The sequence below is a fragment of the Pundamilia nyererei genome, unplaced genomic scaffold (assembly GCF_000239375.1).
Source record: "Pundamilia nyererei isolate P.nyererei 1_Seehausen unplaced genomic scaffold, PunNye1.0 scaffold00085, whole genome shotgun sequence".
Classification (NCBI taxonomy): domain Eukaryota; kingdom Metazoa; phylum Chordata; class Actinopteri; order Cichliformes; family Cichlidae; genus Pundamilia; species Pundamilia nyererei.
This window is the reverse complement of record NW_005187486.1, coordinates 2537049-2557456: the sequence shown is the minus strand read 5'-3', so window position 1 is coordinate 2557456 and position 20408 is coordinate 2537049. Positions and strand designations below refer to the sequence as shown.

The 20408-nt window shown below is 40.1% G+C and overlaps 1 protein-coding gene across 6 annotated transcripts in view; it reads left to right on the top strand.

Annotated features, from left to right (window-relative positions):
- The window catches only part of LOC102201841 (collagen alpha-1(XVIII) chain-like), a 55162-nt gene extending 38183 nt beyond the window's left edge, over positions 1 to 16979 (top strand). For 3 of the 6 annotated variants that reach the window (XM_005738676.1, XM_005738675.1, XM_005738671.1), the window contains exons 6-43: positions 193 to 264; positions 1839 to 1981; positions 2062 to 2079; positions 2716 to 2922; positions 2999 to 3025; positions 3148 to 3210; positions 3291 to 3374; positions 3453 to 3503; positions 3603 to 3743; positions 3879 to 3932; positions 4233 to 4277; positions 4417 to 4479; positions 5235 to 5366; positions 5577 to 5642; positions 5725 to 5751; positions 7742 to 7840; positions 7923 to 7958; positions 8806 to 8892; positions 9087 to 9119; positions 9228 to 9263; positions 9361 to 9420; positions 9724 to 9801; positions 10006 to 10041; positions 10142 to 10195; positions 10570 to 10641; positions 10745 to 10810; positions 10899 to 10926; positions 11365 to 11397; positions 11481 to 11515; positions 11641 to 11757; positions 11844 to 11991; positions 12574 to 12638; positions 12865 to 12993; positions 13092 to 13124; positions 13210 to 13572; positions 13659 to 13856; positions 15416 to 15525; positions 15617 to 16979. In XM_005738676.1, the coding sequence (XP_005738733.1) occupies positions 193 to 264; positions 1839 to 1981; positions 2062 to 2079; positions 2716 to 2922; positions 2999 to 3025; positions 3148 to 3210; positions 3291 to 3374; positions 3453 to 3503; positions 3603 to 3743; positions 3879 to 3932; positions 4233 to 4277; positions 4417 to 4479; positions 5235 to 5366; positions 5577 to 5642; positions 5725 to 5751; positions 7742 to 7840; positions 7923 to 7958; positions 8806 to 8892; positions 9087 to 9119; positions 9228 to 9263; positions 9361 to 9420; positions 9724 to 9801; positions 10006 to 10041; positions 10142 to 10195; positions 10570 to 10641; positions 10745 to 10810; positions 10899 to 10926; positions 11365 to 11397; positions 11481 to 11515; positions 11641 to 11757; positions 11844 to 11991; positions 12574 to 12638; positions 12865 to 12993; positions 13092 to 13124; positions 13210 to 13572; positions 13659 to 13856; positions 15416 to 15525; positions 15617 to 15827 (3320 nt within the window). In that variant the 3' untranslated portion in view covers positions 15828 to 16979. The remainder of the gene's footprint in view (positions 1 to 192; positions 265 to 1838; positions 1982 to 2061; positions 2080 to 2715; positions 2923 to 2998; positions 3026 to 3147; positions 3211 to 3290; positions 3375 to 3452; positions 3504 to 3602; positions 3744 to 3878; positions 3933 to 4232; positions 4278 to 4416; positions 4480 to 5234; positions 5367 to 5576; positions 5643 to 5724; positions 5752 to 7741; positions 7841 to 7922; positions 7959 to 8805; positions 8893 to 9086; positions 9120 to 9227; positions 9264 to 9360; positions 9421 to 9723; positions 9802 to 10005; positions 10042 to 10141; positions 10196 to 10569; positions 10642 to 10744; positions 10811 to 10898; positions 10927 to 11364; positions 11398 to 11480; positions 11516 to 11640; positions 11758 to 11843; positions 11992 to 12573; positions 12639 to 12864; positions 12994 to 13091; positions 13125 to 13209; positions 13573 to 13658; positions 13857 to 15415; positions 15526 to 15616) is intronic. The other 3 variants (XM_005738674.1, XM_005738673.1, XM_005738672.1) reach the window with 3 other exon arrangements.
- Positions 16980 to 20408: the final 3429 nt, after the last annotated feature.

Genomic DNA, 20408 nt, shown 5'->3' with positions numbered 1-20408 from the left:
GACCCATGTGAGGAGATTGCTGCAAGGAGTGTGTATGACTAGAAGTTCTTTAGCTCTCTCTAGTGGATGATAAAAGAAGTAATTTCTCTTTGAGTGAGTTGCTCGTGAAATAGGACCGTTCCTTTCTCCGTCACGCCACAAACATGTTTTATGAGTTCTCCGAGCAGCAGGTAAAGGTATGTTTGTGTTCAGATGTCTGGTATCAGCCCTCCGTGGAGTACAGCAGGCAGGACTTCAGCAAGCCTGGATTATTAGGCTCAAGAGGTGGGTCGCAGGGGGCAAAAGGGTCCTGATAACGGCTGGCAGCACATCAGATTAGGATCATGTCCTAATCAATCTGTGGCCTTCCTATCACAGTAAAGAAGGAGCGCTCTGGCTGTTGCTGCTTTCTCATTCTGCTCAGTGTATGGGTGGAGGTTGATTGAACGTCAGCATCCGCTCAGCAGGCTTCAATGCGATGGTGTCTTAGTTTTGTCCCCAAGAGAGCAAATCTTGATGATTACTGAAGTAGCTGACTACTTACTACTGAAATTTGTAGCACAACATCCAACATTATTTCTACTTGTAGTGCTACTCTGAATAGTCCTCAGGAACTCTGTTTAATCAGATTGGCTTAAATTAAAATCACAGGATGGTAGAAATGACATTTTAAAGGTATAATAATCTTTATTAAAATCTCTGTTCCAGTCAACTTTGGTGCAAAACATAATATAATAACTTACCTTTAATGCTCTATCGGACATTTCTTGAGTAAAACGTTCTGTTGTATAAGTGACGATGGGCAACGCTCATGGAGGTCCAACACTGACAAAATAATGAATGAATGAATAAATGGCTCAAAAGAGTGCCATATACCTTAAATATAAAAATACATAAAATAAGATGAAAATTGGTGTTTCAGATTTTATGTTTTTCATTAATGGTGTTATTTCCTCCTTTTTTTTTTGCTCATTTTTTATTTATTTATTTATTTAATTTATTCATTCCATTCTCCTATTTGAACTTTTTTTTTTTACTTTCTATTTCCTGTTTTTTCTTCTTATTTATTCTCGTGTGTTTTTTATTTGACTGTTGACTTATTTATTTATGTTCCTGTTTTTACTTCATTTTCACTCATTTTATTTAATATTTACTAATTTTGTTAGTCCACAAACAAAACTACTGTAACTTTTTATTGTGAAGCAGAAGCAACTAAACCTACTAGTTTAAATACAAAAAACAGTAAAACATGCATGTTCTGCCTCTCGTGACCTGTTTGGGCTCATAAAGACATTTTCACTCCAGCCGTCACCAACAATAGAAAACCAACGTTAATTGTAAGCAGCGCTAATGTGTCTGCTTTAATATTTGTCTCTTTTTTGTCTTTACCAAAAGCAAACTTACAGATCAACATGGTTTTATTTTATTTATTTATCTATTTATTTATGGTGGACCTGTTAAGTTAAATATAAAACCCTGAAGAAACGATACAGCTAACCTTGAAATGAGAAGCAAGAATTCCTGCTTCCCTCTATTGGACTGATTTCTAAAATCAAATTGGCCTTATTTGCAGAGAAAAATAAATAGAAGGCAATTTCATTAAAGACATTTTTTGGCTTTTGCTTTGGCATCTTCTGTGCTTTCATTTTGTGATTATTGCAGTTCCAATTTCACATTTTGCTTTGGGTGATGGTGAAGGACTGTTTGCTGGATCAGCGTGCTTGACATCCATGTGCTATATAAGAGCAGATGATGCATTGATAGTTGCTGGTCTTACATTTACACATATCACATTTGTATTTAAGCATTCTTGTCCTGCGGCACAGTCTAGATGTTCCTAACTTGCTAAATTACTTCAGGTACAATCGGTGCTAAAGGTGAAAAAGGAGACGGAGGAGAGAAAGGCTCAAAGGGGGACCAGGGCCCTGTAGGAGCGAAGGGAGATTCAGGTGTCAGCTCTGGCTCTGGTTTCTCTGCACAGGGTGGAGTCCAAGGACAGAAGGTAAGACACCACTTTGTGTCTGTGAGTGTGTTTAGTGATCGTATGGCTGATGCACTCAACTGTTTCTTCCTGCTTTTCAGGGTGAAAAAGGTGAAAAGGTATGTAAAGTGTCTGTCCATGTACTCATACACATGCAGTTTGGCTTTTATACATAATGAGCTAAACAAAAATAAGGAGGTCAGCATGTGTACAAATACTCCCTTCAATGCAGAAGCTCAAGATTCAGAAAACTCAGAAAATCTCAGTCTCAGAGCCATGAGTTTTGTTTTTCGCACTCGGCTCTGTCCGGTGTCACATATAGTTGAAAAGATGGCCTTATAGGGGGAGGAGCTAAAACTATTTTGAGTTCTGAATCATTGAAGGCTACTCTGGTCGAATCAAGGAATAAAAACATGTTGGAGATGAGCAGAAAGGCTCATGTCAGAATGAATGAATTGAAGCACAAGAGCAGAAATGTCTAAGTGCCGATCAGCCGGGAGCAAAACTTATGATACAGATTGAATTTGAAATTTTATTCTTGCCATTAGAAATGATAGAAATTATTGTTCATCCATAACAACATGTTTTGTTTCTGCTGTCAACAGATCTACTGTGTCTCTGCTAGAGAAACTATTATTGCCTTTATTATACACATAAAGCTTAAAACTATAATTCACATTTAAATTATCTAAACCTGTAACCTAAGTATTAACTAAGTATTACATTCCTTCCAAATCCAACATTCTCACTCACAGGGTGATCTTGGCAAAGGCTACACTGGTAAAAAAGGAGATCGTGGGGCTCAGGGGCCTCCCGGACCACCTGGTCCTACAGGACCTGCAGCTGAGGTGGTCCGACTTGGGGATGGCTCTATTGTGCAGCAGCTGGCCGGACCCCCCGGACCACCAGGACTGCCAGGGTCGGATGGGCCTGCAGGACCTCCTGGAGCTGATGGGGAGCCTGTGAGTACAACGAGGTTTAGAGCTGTTTAATGTTTGGAGGTTCATGTTGCTCAGAGGTTGTTCATTAATCTTTCAGGGTGATCCAGGAGAGGATGGAAGAGCTGTGAGTTTCTCTGTTTTCACATTGAAATATTGCTACAAAAGAAGAATTATTTATAGGCTTTTCCAGATAAATCGATTGAAATATTATCAGTGTAATTTGGGGTTTTTTGCTTCTGTTTCCAGGGTCCTCCTGGGCTGCAGGGTGTTCCAGGAATTCCAGGAGGTCCTGGTGCCAAAGGCGAAAAGGTGCCCTATTTAAGTCATCTGTTTAAAGAAGACACATGACATTATGTAACGTGATAATCCGTGGTCTTAAAATCCTCCAGGGTGAACGTGGAGAGGGTCAGCCGGGACCCAGAGGCCCCCCAGGTCCACCTGGACCTCCTGGACCTGGTACTGGTGATCGTCCAGTAAGTCCAGGCTCCACACACTCTTTTCATTCATTTCATAACTTCCAAAACTTTTCACTAAACTTATGCTTCTTACAGACATTTGTTGACATGGAGGGCTCGGGATTCCCAGACTTGGATAAAATCCGGGTATGTTTTGTTTTGGGGTTTTTATGTTGTTTTTTTTAACATAAGTAAAAAGTAGTCACTTGAGGTGGTAATATGATTGTTTTGGGATTTGTTATCTAGGGTCCACATGGTCCACCGGGTCTCCCAGGTCCTCCTGGCCCTCCTGGGATCCCTGGTACTTCAGTGGCAGTGGGCCTTGATGGTCCAATAGCTGTTGGACCTCCTGGACCACCTGGGCAAGATGGTGCTCCGGGATTGCCGGTGAGTATTTTACTTTGATTACTTACCATTTTACTTCCTTACCACCCAATGCCTTCATTGTTCTGCTTTTAAATGTTGTTGATGTTTATTTGAGGTATAGTAAATACTGACTCTGTTTTGTGTTTGCTGCTGTAGGGACCCCCTGGTCCTCCTGGGCTACCCGGTCCACCTGGACCTGCAGGAGGAAAGGTAAAGATAGACTCAGTCTGTGGGGCTGTACTATGGTACATGCTAGCAAGAGACAATGTACTCACTAAAAGACTTAATCATTTATTAATAAAATCTGAATGAGAAATTCATTAGTTTTATTTAGTGATTAACCAAAATATTTTAAAGATTTTTATTTTGACCACAAAACAGCAAAAAAAAATTCAAGAAGGATTTAAATGAATACAGCCTACAATCCTGGACTAAATGTAATGATTCAATAGACATTTCTTTTAAATGTATTGACTATCATATATTTTGTTTTAAATCTTCTTTCCCCAGGGTGACAGTGGTGACCTCGGTCTTCCAGGACCAGCTGGAGAAAAGGTGAGCTTCATTTTTAATTTCAGCCCTTAAAACTCTCATCATTGAAAGCAGAAAGATGTTCCCCACTGAACTGATGTGAAAATGTTGTACTTGGTGGCCCATCCATGTACTCTTCACATTCTTTGTTGCTTTCCTTTAGCAAGATGCACAAGGCTCCAGCTTTTTCACCGGCTTGTTCTCTTACTTTACTCCATCCTCTACGGTGTGTAATGGGTTGGTGGTCCTGGGGCATGTCTCTGCTGTGATGATTTATTTTATTTTCTCGAGTTTTCTGCATTATTTACTCTTTATTATTATTATTATTATATTACTATTATTTTCTGTTTTCACAGAATCTTTCAAGACATTGCAGCTGTGAAAGATTCTGTTTCCATAAAAGACTTTCTTCACTCATTTAAGGACCTACTCTGCGTTTCCTTAGTTTCTGTCATCATGCATATACAAAGCAAGGTGTTCATATTAAAAATGACCAAAGTTTTAATAAATCAGGCTTCACACTGTGCAGATTTTTAGATACTTTCACCAAAAATGGTTTCTTTAAATAGTTACTTGGTACAGGGACCTATGAAGAACAGGCCGTACAGCTCACAAGCACTGGGTACTGCCCCTCAGCAAGCTTCCAGAAGCTGGCTAATCATATGACAGTGTCCTGTTAGAAAGAGACATGCACTAACACGACTTGCTTCAGACATACAGGGCGATGATAAAGAGGCATGTTTGTCCATTGTTGAATTATACAATCAGCTCTAGTACAATCCAAAAATAAATACAGGCACATTAATGAGCATAGTAGGTCCCCAAACCTTAACTGTAACCTTCATCCGCATCTCTATTTAACCTCCAGCTCTGCACGTGCCTGTGTCATGCCACCGTTTGCTCTTCCTGTCCTACTTTTCTTCTCCTCTTTATACAGTGTTGAACATAATCTGACATTACAACTGACCTCTGCCACCTAAGGGCTCTCAGGGTGAACCAGGACAGGTGGGGACATCAGGACAGACTGGCCTGGCAGGGCTTCCAGGTCCAATGGGACCAGTGGGACCACCAGGGCCCCCCGGACCACCTGGGCCACCATATCGTATTGGCTATGTGAGTAGATTCCTTTTCTCCTTTTTTTTGTTTTCTTTTGTTTTTTGTGGACAGATGAGAGCAAGTACCAAGCTAAAAAAAGTTGTTAGTTTGAGGATGCCGGTAGCAACCATTGATATCTACTCTGAAATGTCAACCAGTCCAAACAGTCTGAGTGGATGAGAAGCTAGCAGTGATCAGTTGTTTTGACTTCAAATTATCTCCATACAGGGCGATCAAGATAGATATGAGGTACTCAGTGGTTTGCCTGGACTCAGAGGCGAACCTGGACCCCAGGTAACGAGTTACAAATATGGGAGATTGTTGTTCCTTGTAAATTTTTGTATATCTCATGCTGTCCTGTGCCATATTTTTCCAGGGCCCACCTGGTATTGCAGGTTATCCTGTAAGTATGCCAGAAAAACTGTATGGCTTGAATAAGTTATTTCTTTATGTCCATGATACCGTAATTATTCAGCCCCCTGAGTCAATTGTAGAACCACCTTTTGCTGCAATTACAGCTGCCAGTCCTTTAGGGAACGTCTCTACCAGCTTTGCACATTGTTGTGGAAGTTTTCCACTTAAATAAAGCCTGCAGACGAGCGGTGAGCGGTAGCTGACATTCTTTAATCCAAACACACAAAGAACATACAACCACGGGGCAGACGGTCAGCAGAGTCTCACTGAGCCTAGCATGGCTCTCAGTTAAATACCTTCTCCAGGAACAAAAGGCAGTACACAGCTGTTTCACACCTTAAGGTTTACACTCCCTTGCTACCTCCCAGAGTCCTTGAAGAGACAAAAGACTCTTCCTGTGGAGTTCCTGTTTCCCCCAACATCCTTACTGCACCCCCTCTTAACGTATGAGTGTCAGACATGTTAAAATCCAGTGGCACCAAGGCATCATACAATAATGTGATTAATAAGTGAAAGAAATTCCTATACAACATCTAGAGACTGAAATCCTTGCCCATTCTTCTTTGCAAAACAGCTCCAGTTCAGTCAGATTAGATGGACAGCGTTTGTGAACAGCAGTTTTCAGATCTTGCCACAGATTCTCGATTGGGTTTAGATACCAGACAGGTCAGGAATAAAGTTATTGAGAAATTTATAGCAAGCTTTCCCAAAGATTTCCCAAGCCTTGAACATCCCATGGAGCACTGTTCAACAGCAGTGCAAGCCACTGTAGTATATTTTTTCTTCTTAAACTTTATTGATCCCCATGGGAAAAATTCCTCTTTGCATTTAACCCATTCACCCAGTGAAGCAGTGGGCAGCCATTGGGCGCCCAGGGAGCAGTTTGTAGGAACGGTATCTTGCTCAGGGGTACCTCAGGGTAGCCGTTCAGTGGATTCAAACCCCTGACCTGGAGCCATCCCTGCCCCTATTAACATCAATTCGAATTAGGATTAAATCCAACTATCTCCACAGTAATTTTGCTTTTGTTTAGCATCCGAGCTATCCTCTTTTTTTGGCATGAGTGTGGCTACTTAAGTCACATAAAGTATAAATTTCACATCAAAGTACAAGGGTCTGAATCAAATATAAAAAGGTGTGCCTCAAGGTTCGACTTTGGAGCCACTTTGGTTTTCTGTTTATTACTGATATCAGTTATATATGTGTTTTCAAATGACTTGTTCAATTATTTGCTCTGTTGTGTATCTGTTAATCACATATTCAGTTGGCTTTTCAGTCTGATAAGCTCTGGGTTAGTTAAAAACATCTAAGACTTGTCTTATTAGACCTGACAATAAAGATTACATTAGTATTTAGCCTAGTTTTAATATCAATAAATTACACATAGAAAAATGAAGATCTAAAAAAATGCTTACAATATTTTTTATAGACTCTTACTATAGAGTAGTATAAATGTCTGTATTTGTCTGTATATGCAGTATTCCCTCCTTAATGTGTGGATCAGTCTCAGTGCAACATCGTCACACACAAAGCGATTATTAAAACGTGTGTGTTTTAATAATATTTATTATAATCCTTCATATCCTTTTTTTAAAATTTTCACATTTGTGATCCATCATTCACGCACTTTCATCAAAGCACTTTTTTTAGCCCACATTCACACTCTGATGCATACATCACAGAACAACTTAGGGTTCAGTATCTTGCCCAAGGATACTTACAGTAGTCATTACATCTACATGAGTCCTATATTGTTTCACAGTTCATAAGCACAGTTTTTTAACCCCCCAAAATCCTGGATATTAAGTGAGAAACCATACCTATGTTTTATATGTACATTAACATAAATGAAAAAAGTCTTCCAAAGTTTGTTTTATTAACAATATTAGTAGCAGCATTCCATTTTAATTCAGTGAATTTATGTCATACTTTTATGAATTCACAACTCCTGTAAAGAATATGTTTTACTGTTTTTTTAGGGAAATCCAGGTTTACCAGGAACACCTGGTAGCAAAGGAGCAGAAGGACCACGAGGACCTCCTGGGATCCCTGGCTTGAATGGTTCAACTGGAGAAAAAGTATGGCTAACATTAGTGTTACTGTACACTTACTAGTATTAATGATATGGTCTTCTAATACAGTATCCTGATTCTTTTTTAGGGTCCAAAGGGAGACAGTGGCGAGAAAGGAGAGAGGGTGAGTTGAATGCAGACTTAAAGTTGTTAGGAAGCTCTTCATTTCATATCAGCTTCATCAGCATATGCAGTTCCCAAATAACCTTTTAGTTATTATAATTTATCTAAAGTTTACTGTCTATCTAAATTGATGAAAGGAATGTGTATGTAGGATAATTTGTCATAGATCATGTGATCTCTTTGAAGATTTCTTTAGAACAGAAGCAACAGAAGCTACCTATTTTTTCATTAGTTTTATTGAATTCATGCAAACTTTCCTTTTGTGGAGTTTAGTTATATGCCGATGACAGCAATTATAGTTACCAACAAAACTTTCTTTGAAGGTTTCTACATTAGGTCCTTTTATTTCTGTATGTCTCAATGTTATGATCGCTGACCATCGGATTGAGTTATATGCAGATGATGCCTTTATATTGGAGCGACCGTGGCTCAGGGGGTTGGGAATCGCATCTGTAACCGGAAGGTTGCCGGTTCGATCCCTGGACTTTCTGTCCTGGTCGTTGTGTCCTTGGGCAAGACACTTTACCCTACTGGTGTTGGCCAGAGGGGCCGATGGCGCGATATGGCAGCCTCGCTTCTGTCAGTCTGCCCCAGGGCAGCTGTGGCTACAACTGTAGCTGCCTCCACCAGTGTGTGAATGAATAGTGGTATTGTAAAGCGCTTTGGGTGCCTTGAAAAGCGCTATATAAAATCCAATACATTATTATTCAGTACCAGTCAAAAGTTTCATATGCATGTTCAATATTCAATAATGCAATATTCATTCAGACAAGGACTCGATTAAACTATGCTCTGAACATATTGCATACTCACCCATTTCTGCCTGATAATGCACCAATTTGTAACAGGGTTTGCCAGGAAGAGATGGTGGACCGCCTGGACCTCCAGGCCCTCCTGGACCTCCAGGACAGATCATCTACCAGCCAGGAGGAGATGTGAGTCTTCATTCAACTTGTAAATGTACAGAGGTTGAATGATTCTGGATTAATATGTGAAATAACACTAACCCACACAGCACAGCCTGTCTAAATCGATTTTCCTCCTGATGTTACTCATCTACACTAATAGCCACAGCATGCTTGTTTGCTCATTCACATTCATACTAACTGACCTAACTTTGTCTTGCTAGTATAACGACCTTTATTGGAATGAAGCAGGGCAGGTAGGTGGATGCGCCCCTCAGTCCCCTAACAATCTTATCAAAAGCGTCGCCACAAAACATTAAGTTGAGAGAATATTTTAGCATTTTCAAACTGCGTTTCTTTTTCAGGTTGGACCAGGTATTCCAGGCAGGGCAGGATTCCCAGTACGTATCACCATGATCATCAAACAGTTGAGCCTGTAGGAAACCAACTGATTCAAAACAATGCAAGTAAGTGATTATATTGTGTGTATGGATTTAGGGCCCAATGGGACCAAAAGGGGAAAAAGGGAACCCAGGGCCACCAGGATATGCACCTAAGGTAGGTGCATATCTTTGTTTGTTCATTTCACATTTTAAGACATGTATATTCATTATATTTTGTGCACCATTGTTTTTTAATTTAATACATTTTCATATTAACATGATTTCACATGATTTTTAATTACATTCCTCTCAGTAAGTGACATACTTTTTACTTTCCAAATTATTTAACACAATTTGTGTTAAAGTAACAGGAAACGAATGGAGTTCAATATTTTAATATCAACAATATTTTTTAAAAGCCTTGTGACTTAAATACTGTTTCCAGTAGTATTTTTGTAAGTTCTTGCTTTTTGTTCAGGGAGAAAAAGGAGAGCCTAGTGTCATCACGGGGCCTGATGGGAGACCTCTATTCCTGGGAGGCTTGACAGGACAGCCGGTAAATAAATCAAGTTAAAAAAAATCTGTCATTATGGACTTTGATGATAGAAACAAAGTATTTATCCAGCTGCCTTAGTGTCGATCCGATACCGATATCAGTGTTGGCATGGATAGTTCTAGTTCAGGTGATCATTCCTAATATGTTTACATCAAAATATCACTGTGTGTGATGTTTACAGTGTGTTTGTGTCTTAATTTGCAGGGCGAGAGAGGAAGTCCTGGCCCAATGGGATTTCCAGTATGTTGTCTAAATTTTAAAAGTTCACAACTTTAGACTTGTTTAACAAGTTAGCAAAATCAGATTAGTATAACGAGCTTCAATGTACATTTTTCTCCAGGGTCCACAAGGTCCTCAAGGCCAGAAGGGGGAGATCGGTTTTCCTGGCCGATCGGTAAGTTTGGCATCTTTACAAAGATTTCATGATAAGCCTTCACATAGTTAGGAAGGTATTTGACTGGAGTAATGACACAAACAACTGCCCAGTAGGGAAATATCACCCTTGATGCTGATCTCATGGCTACAAATATAAAGTGTAAAAGTATGAAGTCAGAAATGTAGTGGTTTGTGCAAATACTATGGCAATCAGTTGATTCTTCATATTAGATTTATGTGACAGCAACTGTGAAAAGAGAACAACAGTGGAGTCCAATCTTAGGAAGCTTTGATTTGCAGGGTTGAGAGGGAAGACAGTATTAATAACTAATTATTTTTTTAGAAGTTCATTATGTCAGAATGTAACTGTGACATTCTGCAACCTTTTTTTAGGGTCGACCAGGACTAAACGGTGCCAAAGGAGAGAAGGGAGATGCAGGCAGTGGATCTGGATACGGATACCCTGTGAGTGCTGAAGATTTGACTTTGCCTTTTTATCAGATCCTGATTTCAATCCATTTGTCATCTTTTACAGAAACAGTAATCAATATTATTTTTTGTGTCTCAGGGACCACCAGGCCCACCAGGGCCACCTGGGCCTCCCGGACCTCCTGTTCCTATTGACAGACTCGGAGTGAGTCCAGACATGATATTTTCCTGTTGTGGTGCATATATCGGTCAAAATGGGTTAAAGTTCCCTAATTCTTTCCTTTTAATTTCAGGGATATGATTACTCCAGGTATTACGCTGGTGAGTTCACTTCAAATTCAATGTTAGATGCCAACGTTATGAGAAACATTTTAAGAAGTACAATATATTACCTTAATATCTGTATGGTGAATGTGAAGCGTCATGGTTAGCTTGGCTTAGCAGAAAGGCTGGAAGATATGCAACAGCTGTCTGATCTCGGTCCAGCAGTTAAAAAGCCTCCAAAAATCTCAAAAAGATTTCTCCCCACAGTGATTTTAGACTTAAAAAGGGTTTAGGTGGAGAGCTGTGTTTGAATTACACCGTCCCACTGGTGGAGTTTAGCAGTAACTAAAAGGTTCAGAAGCAGCAGTTGTTTGGCCTCTATGTTTGGCCTGACTCTAATAACGGGTCGTTATCCTTTGCAGTTACAGTAAATAAAGTCAGGATTTGAGGAAATGCTGTGTTCTTGCGGTTGTTTAACTTGTTGTTTTTTAACAGTTAAAGGAGAGAAAGGAGATCGGGGACCACCAGGTAACGTCCCTGACAGACGCGTAAATGTTTAAAGTTTTCAGTCTGTGGACAAATTTAAGGCAAGACATTTTTGTCTGTTCCAGGTTTTGGATCAAACATTGACATTTACAGTTTAAAGGTAATCCCTCGCCTTTGCACACTTTAGATTTTATGTCTTTATATTTTAAGATTAAGTTGTTCAAATCGGTTTGAGTTTTGATTGTACTGCTGGCTTTCTCTCTGATTTTTAATGTGTCTACCCAGAATGAGCTGAAAGGTGAAAGTGGCATGAAAGGAGAGAAAGGAGAGCCAGGCGGAGGATATTATGACCCCCGGTATGGAGGAAGCGGAGTCGGAGCCCCGGGAGTGCCTGGACCTCCAGTACGATCACACTCTGGAAAACATACTGACACTTCATGTTTTTAAAGATGCTGTAAATCAGACTCTGTGTCCTCCTGTCTTATTAGGGCCCTAAAGGAGACTCCATTATTGGCCCACCAGGCCCCCAGGGGCCACCTGGACCACCTGGAAGAGGGTATGATGGACCACCTGGACCACCAGGGCCACCTGGACCTCCAGGAGCATCACTAGATGGATCTTACAGAGGCACACAGAGTGAGTTAAACTGGAAAACATCCCTTAAATATGAAAGACTTCTTAAAAGAAGGTGATTTATATATTAAAATTTGAATGACTTGCTGCTCCTTTAATTTAAACCCCACCTGGATTAACAGTCTTGCATTTTAAAGTGTCCTCTGAGTTTTTGTGCATGAAGAGCTGCTTATCATTTCTAAAAATTTCCCCACATATACAAGAAAACTTTATGTGATAGATGGAATTCTGGCAGGTTTGTCATCAACAAAAGCCTCTGATACAAAAGTGCCTGTAAAAGTTAAACCTCCTGCTTATATTCACTTTTAAACTAGTTTTTTGGTTTTTGGTTTTAAGAATTTGGGCAATGGTGTAGCATTTAAAGTGTGCTGAATTATCTGTTCATTGTCTACCCATAGATAACTATCATTTTATTACTTTATACTGAAGAAAACTTCACTGCATCATTGCATTTCAACTCTGTGTGCTCAGATTCATGTCTTTTGAGAAGGCGTTCTCTTTTCCATGTCTGGCGCCTGCAACGATAACGATAATGCTTATCCAAGCATTTAGCCTATGTTTAACAAATCTGTGCTTGAACCACAGCTATCAGTATTCCTGGACCACCAGGACCCCCTGGACCTCCTGGAGTGCCTGGTGTGACCTCTGGGGTGAGTAAAACTTTTGTTTATTTTCTGGTTGTCTGTCATGAACTTTAAAAAAAATGTTGGGTGTTCAAATTTTAAAGAGCTGGAAATTATCATTGATTACCTCACTGGATTAGTATAAAACTTGGAAGTCCATCCAGTTTTGTTTTTTTTAAATCATTTTCTAAAACCACAACAAAAACACACGTGTCGGCTGCACAGTAATCCACATTGTGGTCTGTGTTTGCAGGTGACAGTGTTGAGGTCTTACGAAACGATGACAGCTACAGCTAGAAGACAACCTGAGGGCTCTTTGGTGTACATACTAGACCAAACAGATCTCTACCTACGAGTCCGAGATGGAGTTCGTCAAGTCCAGGTGAAACATTCATCTTCATAAATCAGCCAGAAAGATGCAAAAATACTTCAACTGTGGAGTTTTTATCTATATTCATTCTGTTTTTCCTTATTTTTCAGCTTGGGGAGTACATCGCTTTCCCCAGGGAGGATGTGAGCATAATTTTATTTGTCTTTTATCTGGTAATTCAGGTATATAGCGTGCCCAGTTTTAACAAGCCACATGCTGCATATTTAGGGTAATGAGGTTGCTGCTGTGGAGCCTCCGCCAGTTGTCCCTTACTTCCAAGACCACCACTCCCACGCGGGCACCTCCACCAACCACTTCAACCAGCCGCATGAGAGTCCGGCCCAACCACATGCTGAGCCTGACTATAAACCTACTTACGTCGATCCCAGATACCAGCCTGATTCGCGGTATCAGTCAGAACCACGGTACCCGGAACTAACAGATCCCAGGTTTCCAAGTTATACAGACCGGTTAAACTCGCCTGATAACAGGTATTATGTTGTGGACACTCGTTACCCGATCACCACTCCACGAAGACCACCCCCACGTCAACCCCAGAGTCCGGTCCACTATCACACTTCTGGGCCAGTGGTAAGACAAACCACTTGGTACATCTCAAAGTCTAGCTACTCACATTGTAAGAATACATTTTTACTTCTTGGCATGTTTCCCCACAGCTCCACCTGATTGCTCTGAACAGCCCTCAGACCGGCTCCATGCGGGGCATCCGCGGTGCAGACTTCCTGTGCTTCACCCAGGCTCAGGCCATCGGGATGAAGGGAACTTTCCGGGCCTTCCTGTCTTCCAGACTCCAGGATCTCCACAGCATCGTCCGCAAAACTGACAGACAGAATTTATCAGTAGTCAACTTGAAGGTAGTTAAACAGTGTTCTCACCCAACCTGACGTGACCGGTGTCTCGTGAAAGTTTATGCATTGCTCTCACAGACTGTATAAAATAGATGGACATAATCTCAGTGACATCACCTGTTCTCTTCCTGCTGTGACTTTATCCTTACAGTTACAGCCATGTTGGCCTTTAGAGCCATGAGGGACTATATTTAGATGGAAGGGTACAGATTAGTGTTAAATAATAGACGAATAAAATATAGAAATTCATTCAGTAAAACTGGAGCACAAGAAGCCAAGATCTTTATCGATTAAAAATGCTCTAGAAGACACCACTGACTCAGGAGCAAGCTAGCAACTAAAGCTGCCCATCAGTCAGTCAAAGATACCGCTATGCTAACTTTCAGATCGAAGCTAGCTTCAGCTGTTAGGCTATGATTATAAGAGGGCAAAATTGAGGCAAAAACCTGCAGTTCCTCTAATGGCCACTTGAGACTGGTCAAAGAAGTAAGTCAGTCACCCTAAAGTTCCACATTTAAAAGGACAAAAACCTACAGCAGAAGTAAACATATTTACAGCCCAGTATAAACACATAAAGTTTATGAATCACTAGTTTGACCCTTCACATCAACTGTACACCGGGCTAATTATTTGCATTACTGTGCTGTTTGGATTTTGTAAAGACTTAAATTGAGGGAGGGCATGTCTGTTTTTAAAATGCGTGCCATCACAGGACACTCTAATTTGTAAAGCATTCTTCAGCAATAGTTCTCCCGGATTTCTTTTTTCACTCATTTGTCAGTCTAGTCTTTGTACCTGAACATTTTTAAAGGAATATAAACCATTTAACACTTACCTGTGCATCATTCAGTGATAAAAGAGGTAGCTAACACAAGGAATGAGTTATACATTGTATTGTTAGACACTTTGTTACTAGCAGCCTGTCACAGACCACATCATTTGTTCCCATTTCTTTGGTTGAATCAATGAAAAATGCCAAAGATAACACAGTTTGACAGACATAAAATATTATTTTTGCAACAAAGTGATTTACAAAGAGCTATTAGCTGAAAACTTGGCATATTTTAGGATATTGTGTAGTGTGTCCTTAAAACAACTGAGAATGGTAGGTATGAATATCAAACAAAAACTGGTCTGAGCAGGTGCCAGTTTAGCTAAGTTGGATGAGCAGGCGACCATATGCCACATGGGTAAGAGTGGCCGGCCTGGGTTCAAGTCCAGCCCTTTGCCCCATGTCTCTCTTTACCTTCGCTTTCCTGTTAGTCTTCACTGAGTCTGTCTAATAAAGCCAGAAAAAGTCCAAAAACAATATGCTGAAGAAAAAAAAACTTGAGTCAATGGCAAAGGTTCTGATGGAGTGATGAATGCAAATCCTTGGTTCAGCTTCTCGGTGCGCACAGAGATGTGTGGCACTATGACTATTTCCATCCTTTTCATACAGTCTGTGGAACTGAGTCACTATTAAAGCCAGCCTCAAATACTCGCTTAAGTGTTGACTCATTTTAAAGCTTTGACATTCCCAACAAAGTGTAATTTGACTCATTCATGTGCCTCGCGTTCACCAGGACGAGGTTCTGTTTGACAGCTGGGACGACATCTTCAGCGGCGGCAGAATGAAGGAAAACGTGTCAATCTACTCGTTTGATGGCAAGGACGTTCTTCACGACAACACATGGTGAGGCTCAAATCAGCATGAATCGTAACATTACATTAACATTACGTCTTTAAGGCTTGCTACGGAATGACGCTTTTCTGTTTCTTCACAGGCCAGAGAAGATGGTCTGGCACGGGTCGACTAGCAGAGGCGAGCGGCACGTCGACAGCTTCTGCGAGACGTGGCGCGTGGGCGAACACGCGCTGACCGGCATGGCGTCGCCGCTGCAGAGTGGCAGTTTGCTGCAGCAGAGCTCCAGCAGCTGCTCCAGCTCCAACGTCGTGCTGTGCATCGAGAACAGCGCCGGCCACTCCAGGAGATAGACACGGACACCGTTTTTGTCCACACACAAACACGCACACACTATGATGTGCCTTTGTAAATATGAATTTTCTAAAGAATAATTCGTTTATGTATGTTAACTCCTACTCTATGGTGCTACACAGGATTACCCACGCAAGTTAAGCTCAGGTGACCTACTGTAACTGTCTCTGGCAGCCATGTTGGTGCAGCTTCTCTGTCATTTCTTTTGCTGTTTAAAAGTTGCCAGCTAGCAGTGTCTCTAATAATCATAACCACCGCTAGCTTAAGGTTGTGCTCCACAGAAGAAGTAGACTGATAAATATATCAGTGATAAGTGAAACAGAAAAATCAGTTTATAGAAAGAATTCTGCTCTGTGACTAAAGTCCATATCTGGTCTTATTCTGAAAGGACAGGCTGCTGTTAAACTGTCATTTTTCAATTTCTGTGACCCCCTTGGCAACTTACAACACCCTGCAGCAGAGAACACATCGTGACTAGTGTGATTAGATTTATCTCAGAGAGGTTATACTGTACCACGAGAAACTATGTCTGAACCACTGCAATGTTTATGTTTGTGTCTCTGGGCTGAGAAAAAGTGTTAAAGTGGTTTAAATAAGGTTTTCTGTGCCTTTAACTACACAGCTAGTTTTTATATAGAGTGAAAATGGATATTAGTCAAACAAATTCTGATAATGTAATGTTCAGTGTCCAAGAGCAAAGTAAACATTGATTATTTTGTATGTGAAGTGTGTGTTTTAAGCTTCTTTACACTGATTTTATCTGTAACCTACAGACTTTTACTCTGCTTCAAGGGAAGATATTTTCAAATTGTATTTTTAGCCATAACAGAGGGATATTTATTTTTTTTCTAAACTATGCTTTGCCTATAATTTGCGATGTGAGTCCAGTACATGCGCAAAGTAAGAATGAGTTTGTTTGCAGTCACAGAAAGCAAACAAATCACATACATCATGCCGAGGATTCAGCCATAAATCTGTCATGTCGTGTGTTTTTGCTGGCTTTTTGCCCACTACCATTCTAGTGGAGAGGTTTCATCCTCTTCGTGTGCTAACAGCTGTAACCAATGCAGTGAAATGTGCATTAACTGTTGTGCCTTCTGTCATGTGAGCAACACGCTTTGTTTCTCTTAATAAATTTGTGTGGAAAAAAGTGCAAGTTTAATCGTAAGTCGTGGATCTCATCATCTGCTGGTTTACCAGCGGCCTTTAAGAAGTTTGTACATGTGCTGATTATTTCTGAGACCTAATGGGACAAAACATTAATCACAGTTTTTTTTAGAAACACTCTGTATACACTTCATTTCTCATTTAACTGTAGCCTTAAAAACTATATTTGTATTAATGATAAAGTAGTATTATGCTTATTTCCAACTCCATGAGTCAAAATTACCCTTGTTTATCTTATACAGGGGATTGATGGTTGTTTGCTGATATTGGCAATGATACTGAATCGTTATAATTAATGTTGGTCCAGATTCAACATTGCAAGTGACTAATCACATTGTTATGATGTAATAGTTTTGTGATGCGGAAAAAAAATGCTGATGTCCACTCGGGAAAAAATCCAAAATAGGGTCAGGATTAGAGTTGGGGGTTGGGGTGTGATCGTGGTTAGGGTTAGGGTTACACGACTGTGGTTAGGGTTTGGTGTGATGATGTTTTAACATCACATTGCAAAACTATGACATCACAGCAATGTGACTGGTTACCTGCAATGTTGAACCTGGACCAACATTAGTGCTGATGAACCAGAACAACATAAAGACAAAGACATCAGTTCATGTATCTTGTCCCAGCTCCTCCGTTCAGCCTTTCTGTTTTAGCCCCTCCCCCTTTTAAGGCCACACTTAAACAACACTGGTAACAAAGGAACCATGCTGATACATCATTTTTGTTCCTTTAAATTAAGTTTCTTCTGATTGGCTGCCCCTCACGAACAGAAAGTTTGAACAACAAATGGTTGGGGTTTCTGCATCCTTGAGAGGACCATATTTGAGATTGCTGTTCTATATGATGTGATGCAGAGCCAACAGTAGAATAAACAGCAGAAACTGCGCATACAGACTAATTTGAAATCCACTTTTTCAATGATTGACACTTTTATTTTATTTTGACAAAAGACAGAAGATGACCACAGAAAACACCACTTGTCAGCATAACTTTGTTTATCCTTCAAACACCTCTACAAGTCATCACCACCCAACAGTTATCCTGGGCTACAATTAAACCACCACTTTAACTGATCCACCACTCATATTAACAAACCAAACAGAATAAATAAAAAAACATATATACATATAAACCGACATGTAGAGATACTCATTAACACGGTGGGGCAAAAAAGTATTTAGTCAGCCAGCAGTTGTGCAAGTTCTCCCACTTAAAACGATGAGAGACGCCTGTAATTTTCATCATAGGTGTACCTCAACTATGAGAGACAAAATGAGGGGGGAAAAAACCTAGAAAATCACACTGCAAATAAATTCTTAAAAATCAGACAAATTATGGTGTAATATGTATTATGGTCTTGAGGACTTTTAACTGTTTTTACAGGTTTCACGAAGCTTCCTACTGATCTCCTTTAAAGTGACAGAAAGGGGAGTTTCACTAGTTCTGCTTATTTAAGATCAAAGTGTCTCACGATGTGAAATGAGTTAGACATTCCTGCTGTAGAAGACTGCATTTCCTTATACCACTCTTTCTGATTTGTCACCATCTTCTCCACCATGTGACCCCTTTTTCATTTCTTCTAATGTGTCTCTGTCTTCATGAGCATATCCCTCTGTGCTGCCATCATCACTAACATCGGCAGCAGTGTTGTCCTTGCTGCAGCAGCACAAGCATGGCAGCAACGTGTCAACAGGCCAAGGAGGGCTTTTAGGGTCTTTGCTATAGAAAAGATGAATACAGGGGCAGGGAGAAGAGCATAAATGAAAATGAACACAGACTGCTGGATGGCTATGGTAAGAGGAATGGTAAAAATAAAAAGGACCCTATGCAGAAGATAGAGTAGGAAACAAGTGTTTTTTCTTATGCAGCCCAACTGTGGGAACATAATGAAGACACAATGGAGTACATAACGGTATACTTCCGACCATAAGGATCCTTCACTGTACTCGATAATGCTCAGAAATATCCAAGCACACACAAACTTAAAGACAAATGGGTACCTTTCCAGATCAATACACATCCTGAAGTTAAGACCGGCAATCCCACCATAGAGGTAGTGAGTGATGTGTCGGTCGCGAACGAAACGGCTCTTAGAGCCGACTCTTTGACATGAACGATGCGAGCCGGCTCCTTATTTGGAGCCATGTTTTTTTTCTTCTTCTTTCTCTCTCGCACTTTTATCCACTTCACTCCACACGCCAGCCTTGTGATTTGCGCTGGGCAGAGGGGGGGGGAGGGGCGGTAATTACACTCAGTAGCACAGGAACAGAGCGGGAGGGAGAGAGAGAGAAAGAGACCTAACGTCACATTAGAAAGGTATAGTAATCATCCACAACTATTTTTAGTGGCAGATGATAAAGGATTCAGAAAGTTTATTCATGCAGGCCCATATGACAGAGAATATGCATGTTCTTTTTGTTTTCATATTTTAATTTATATTTAATTGTGTTGTGGTTTGCAGTGTTTTGTGTTGTTTCACTTTAAATTGGTTAAAAGGAAAAAGCTGAAAATTTAAATAGTTAAAAGTTGAAATGTGAATAGTTGGTTTTTGTATTATATGATTTATTTATTACATTTTATGTGGAGTGAATAAATAAAAGTATATTTACGGTGGCCCCTACACTGTACAAAAGAAAAAGTTGAGAAAACTTAAAATTTCAAGGCAACATGATGCAAGAGATTTGAGTTTTCTCAACTTTTGCAACTGTTGTTGACTTAAGATTTACAAGTTCTGCCAACTTGGTTCTTCTTGTTCACCTAATTAGGATAATCCTGGAAGTCTAACGAAGAAATTCTGGTTTCAATGCCATGTTTTTCTGCCTTCACCAAACAAGGATATTCTTGTTGAGTAATCATACAATTCTTACTCCAGTGAGTTGAAAATGTACCTATATAAGCAAAGGAAAATGTATGCTGTGATTATACTTGAAAGAACACTCAATAAATAGATATAGAATAAAACAAAGCACAATTCAATGTTATCTAAAAGCTCATTTATTTTGTTCAACAGTGCTTTCAGTACATTTCAGAATGTCATGGGCAGTAGGGTGAATTTCTGTTAAAAAAAAAAAAAAAGAAAGAAAAAGAAATAACAAACAAAAACATGTTGCCAGTTTCTTTTGGGTGCTTTGAGCACCCCAGCAGAGACGTTAAAATTGCAGAGTCCAGAACCAAAAAAGAAAAGTGTCCAGCAACTTAATAATTCACGCACACACCCTGACCGTCTTGTAAAAGCTGAACATAACTATTGCACCTTAAATAGAGTAATTCCACAAACGATTGCCTATAAACCCAGACATTGACATTTTACATGGGCTTACTATGATGAACTATGGAAGTTAAAAGTTATTAGAAATGTTACCATCAATGAAGAGGAAACTAACAGGTAAAACACCAGTTCTATGCTTCAT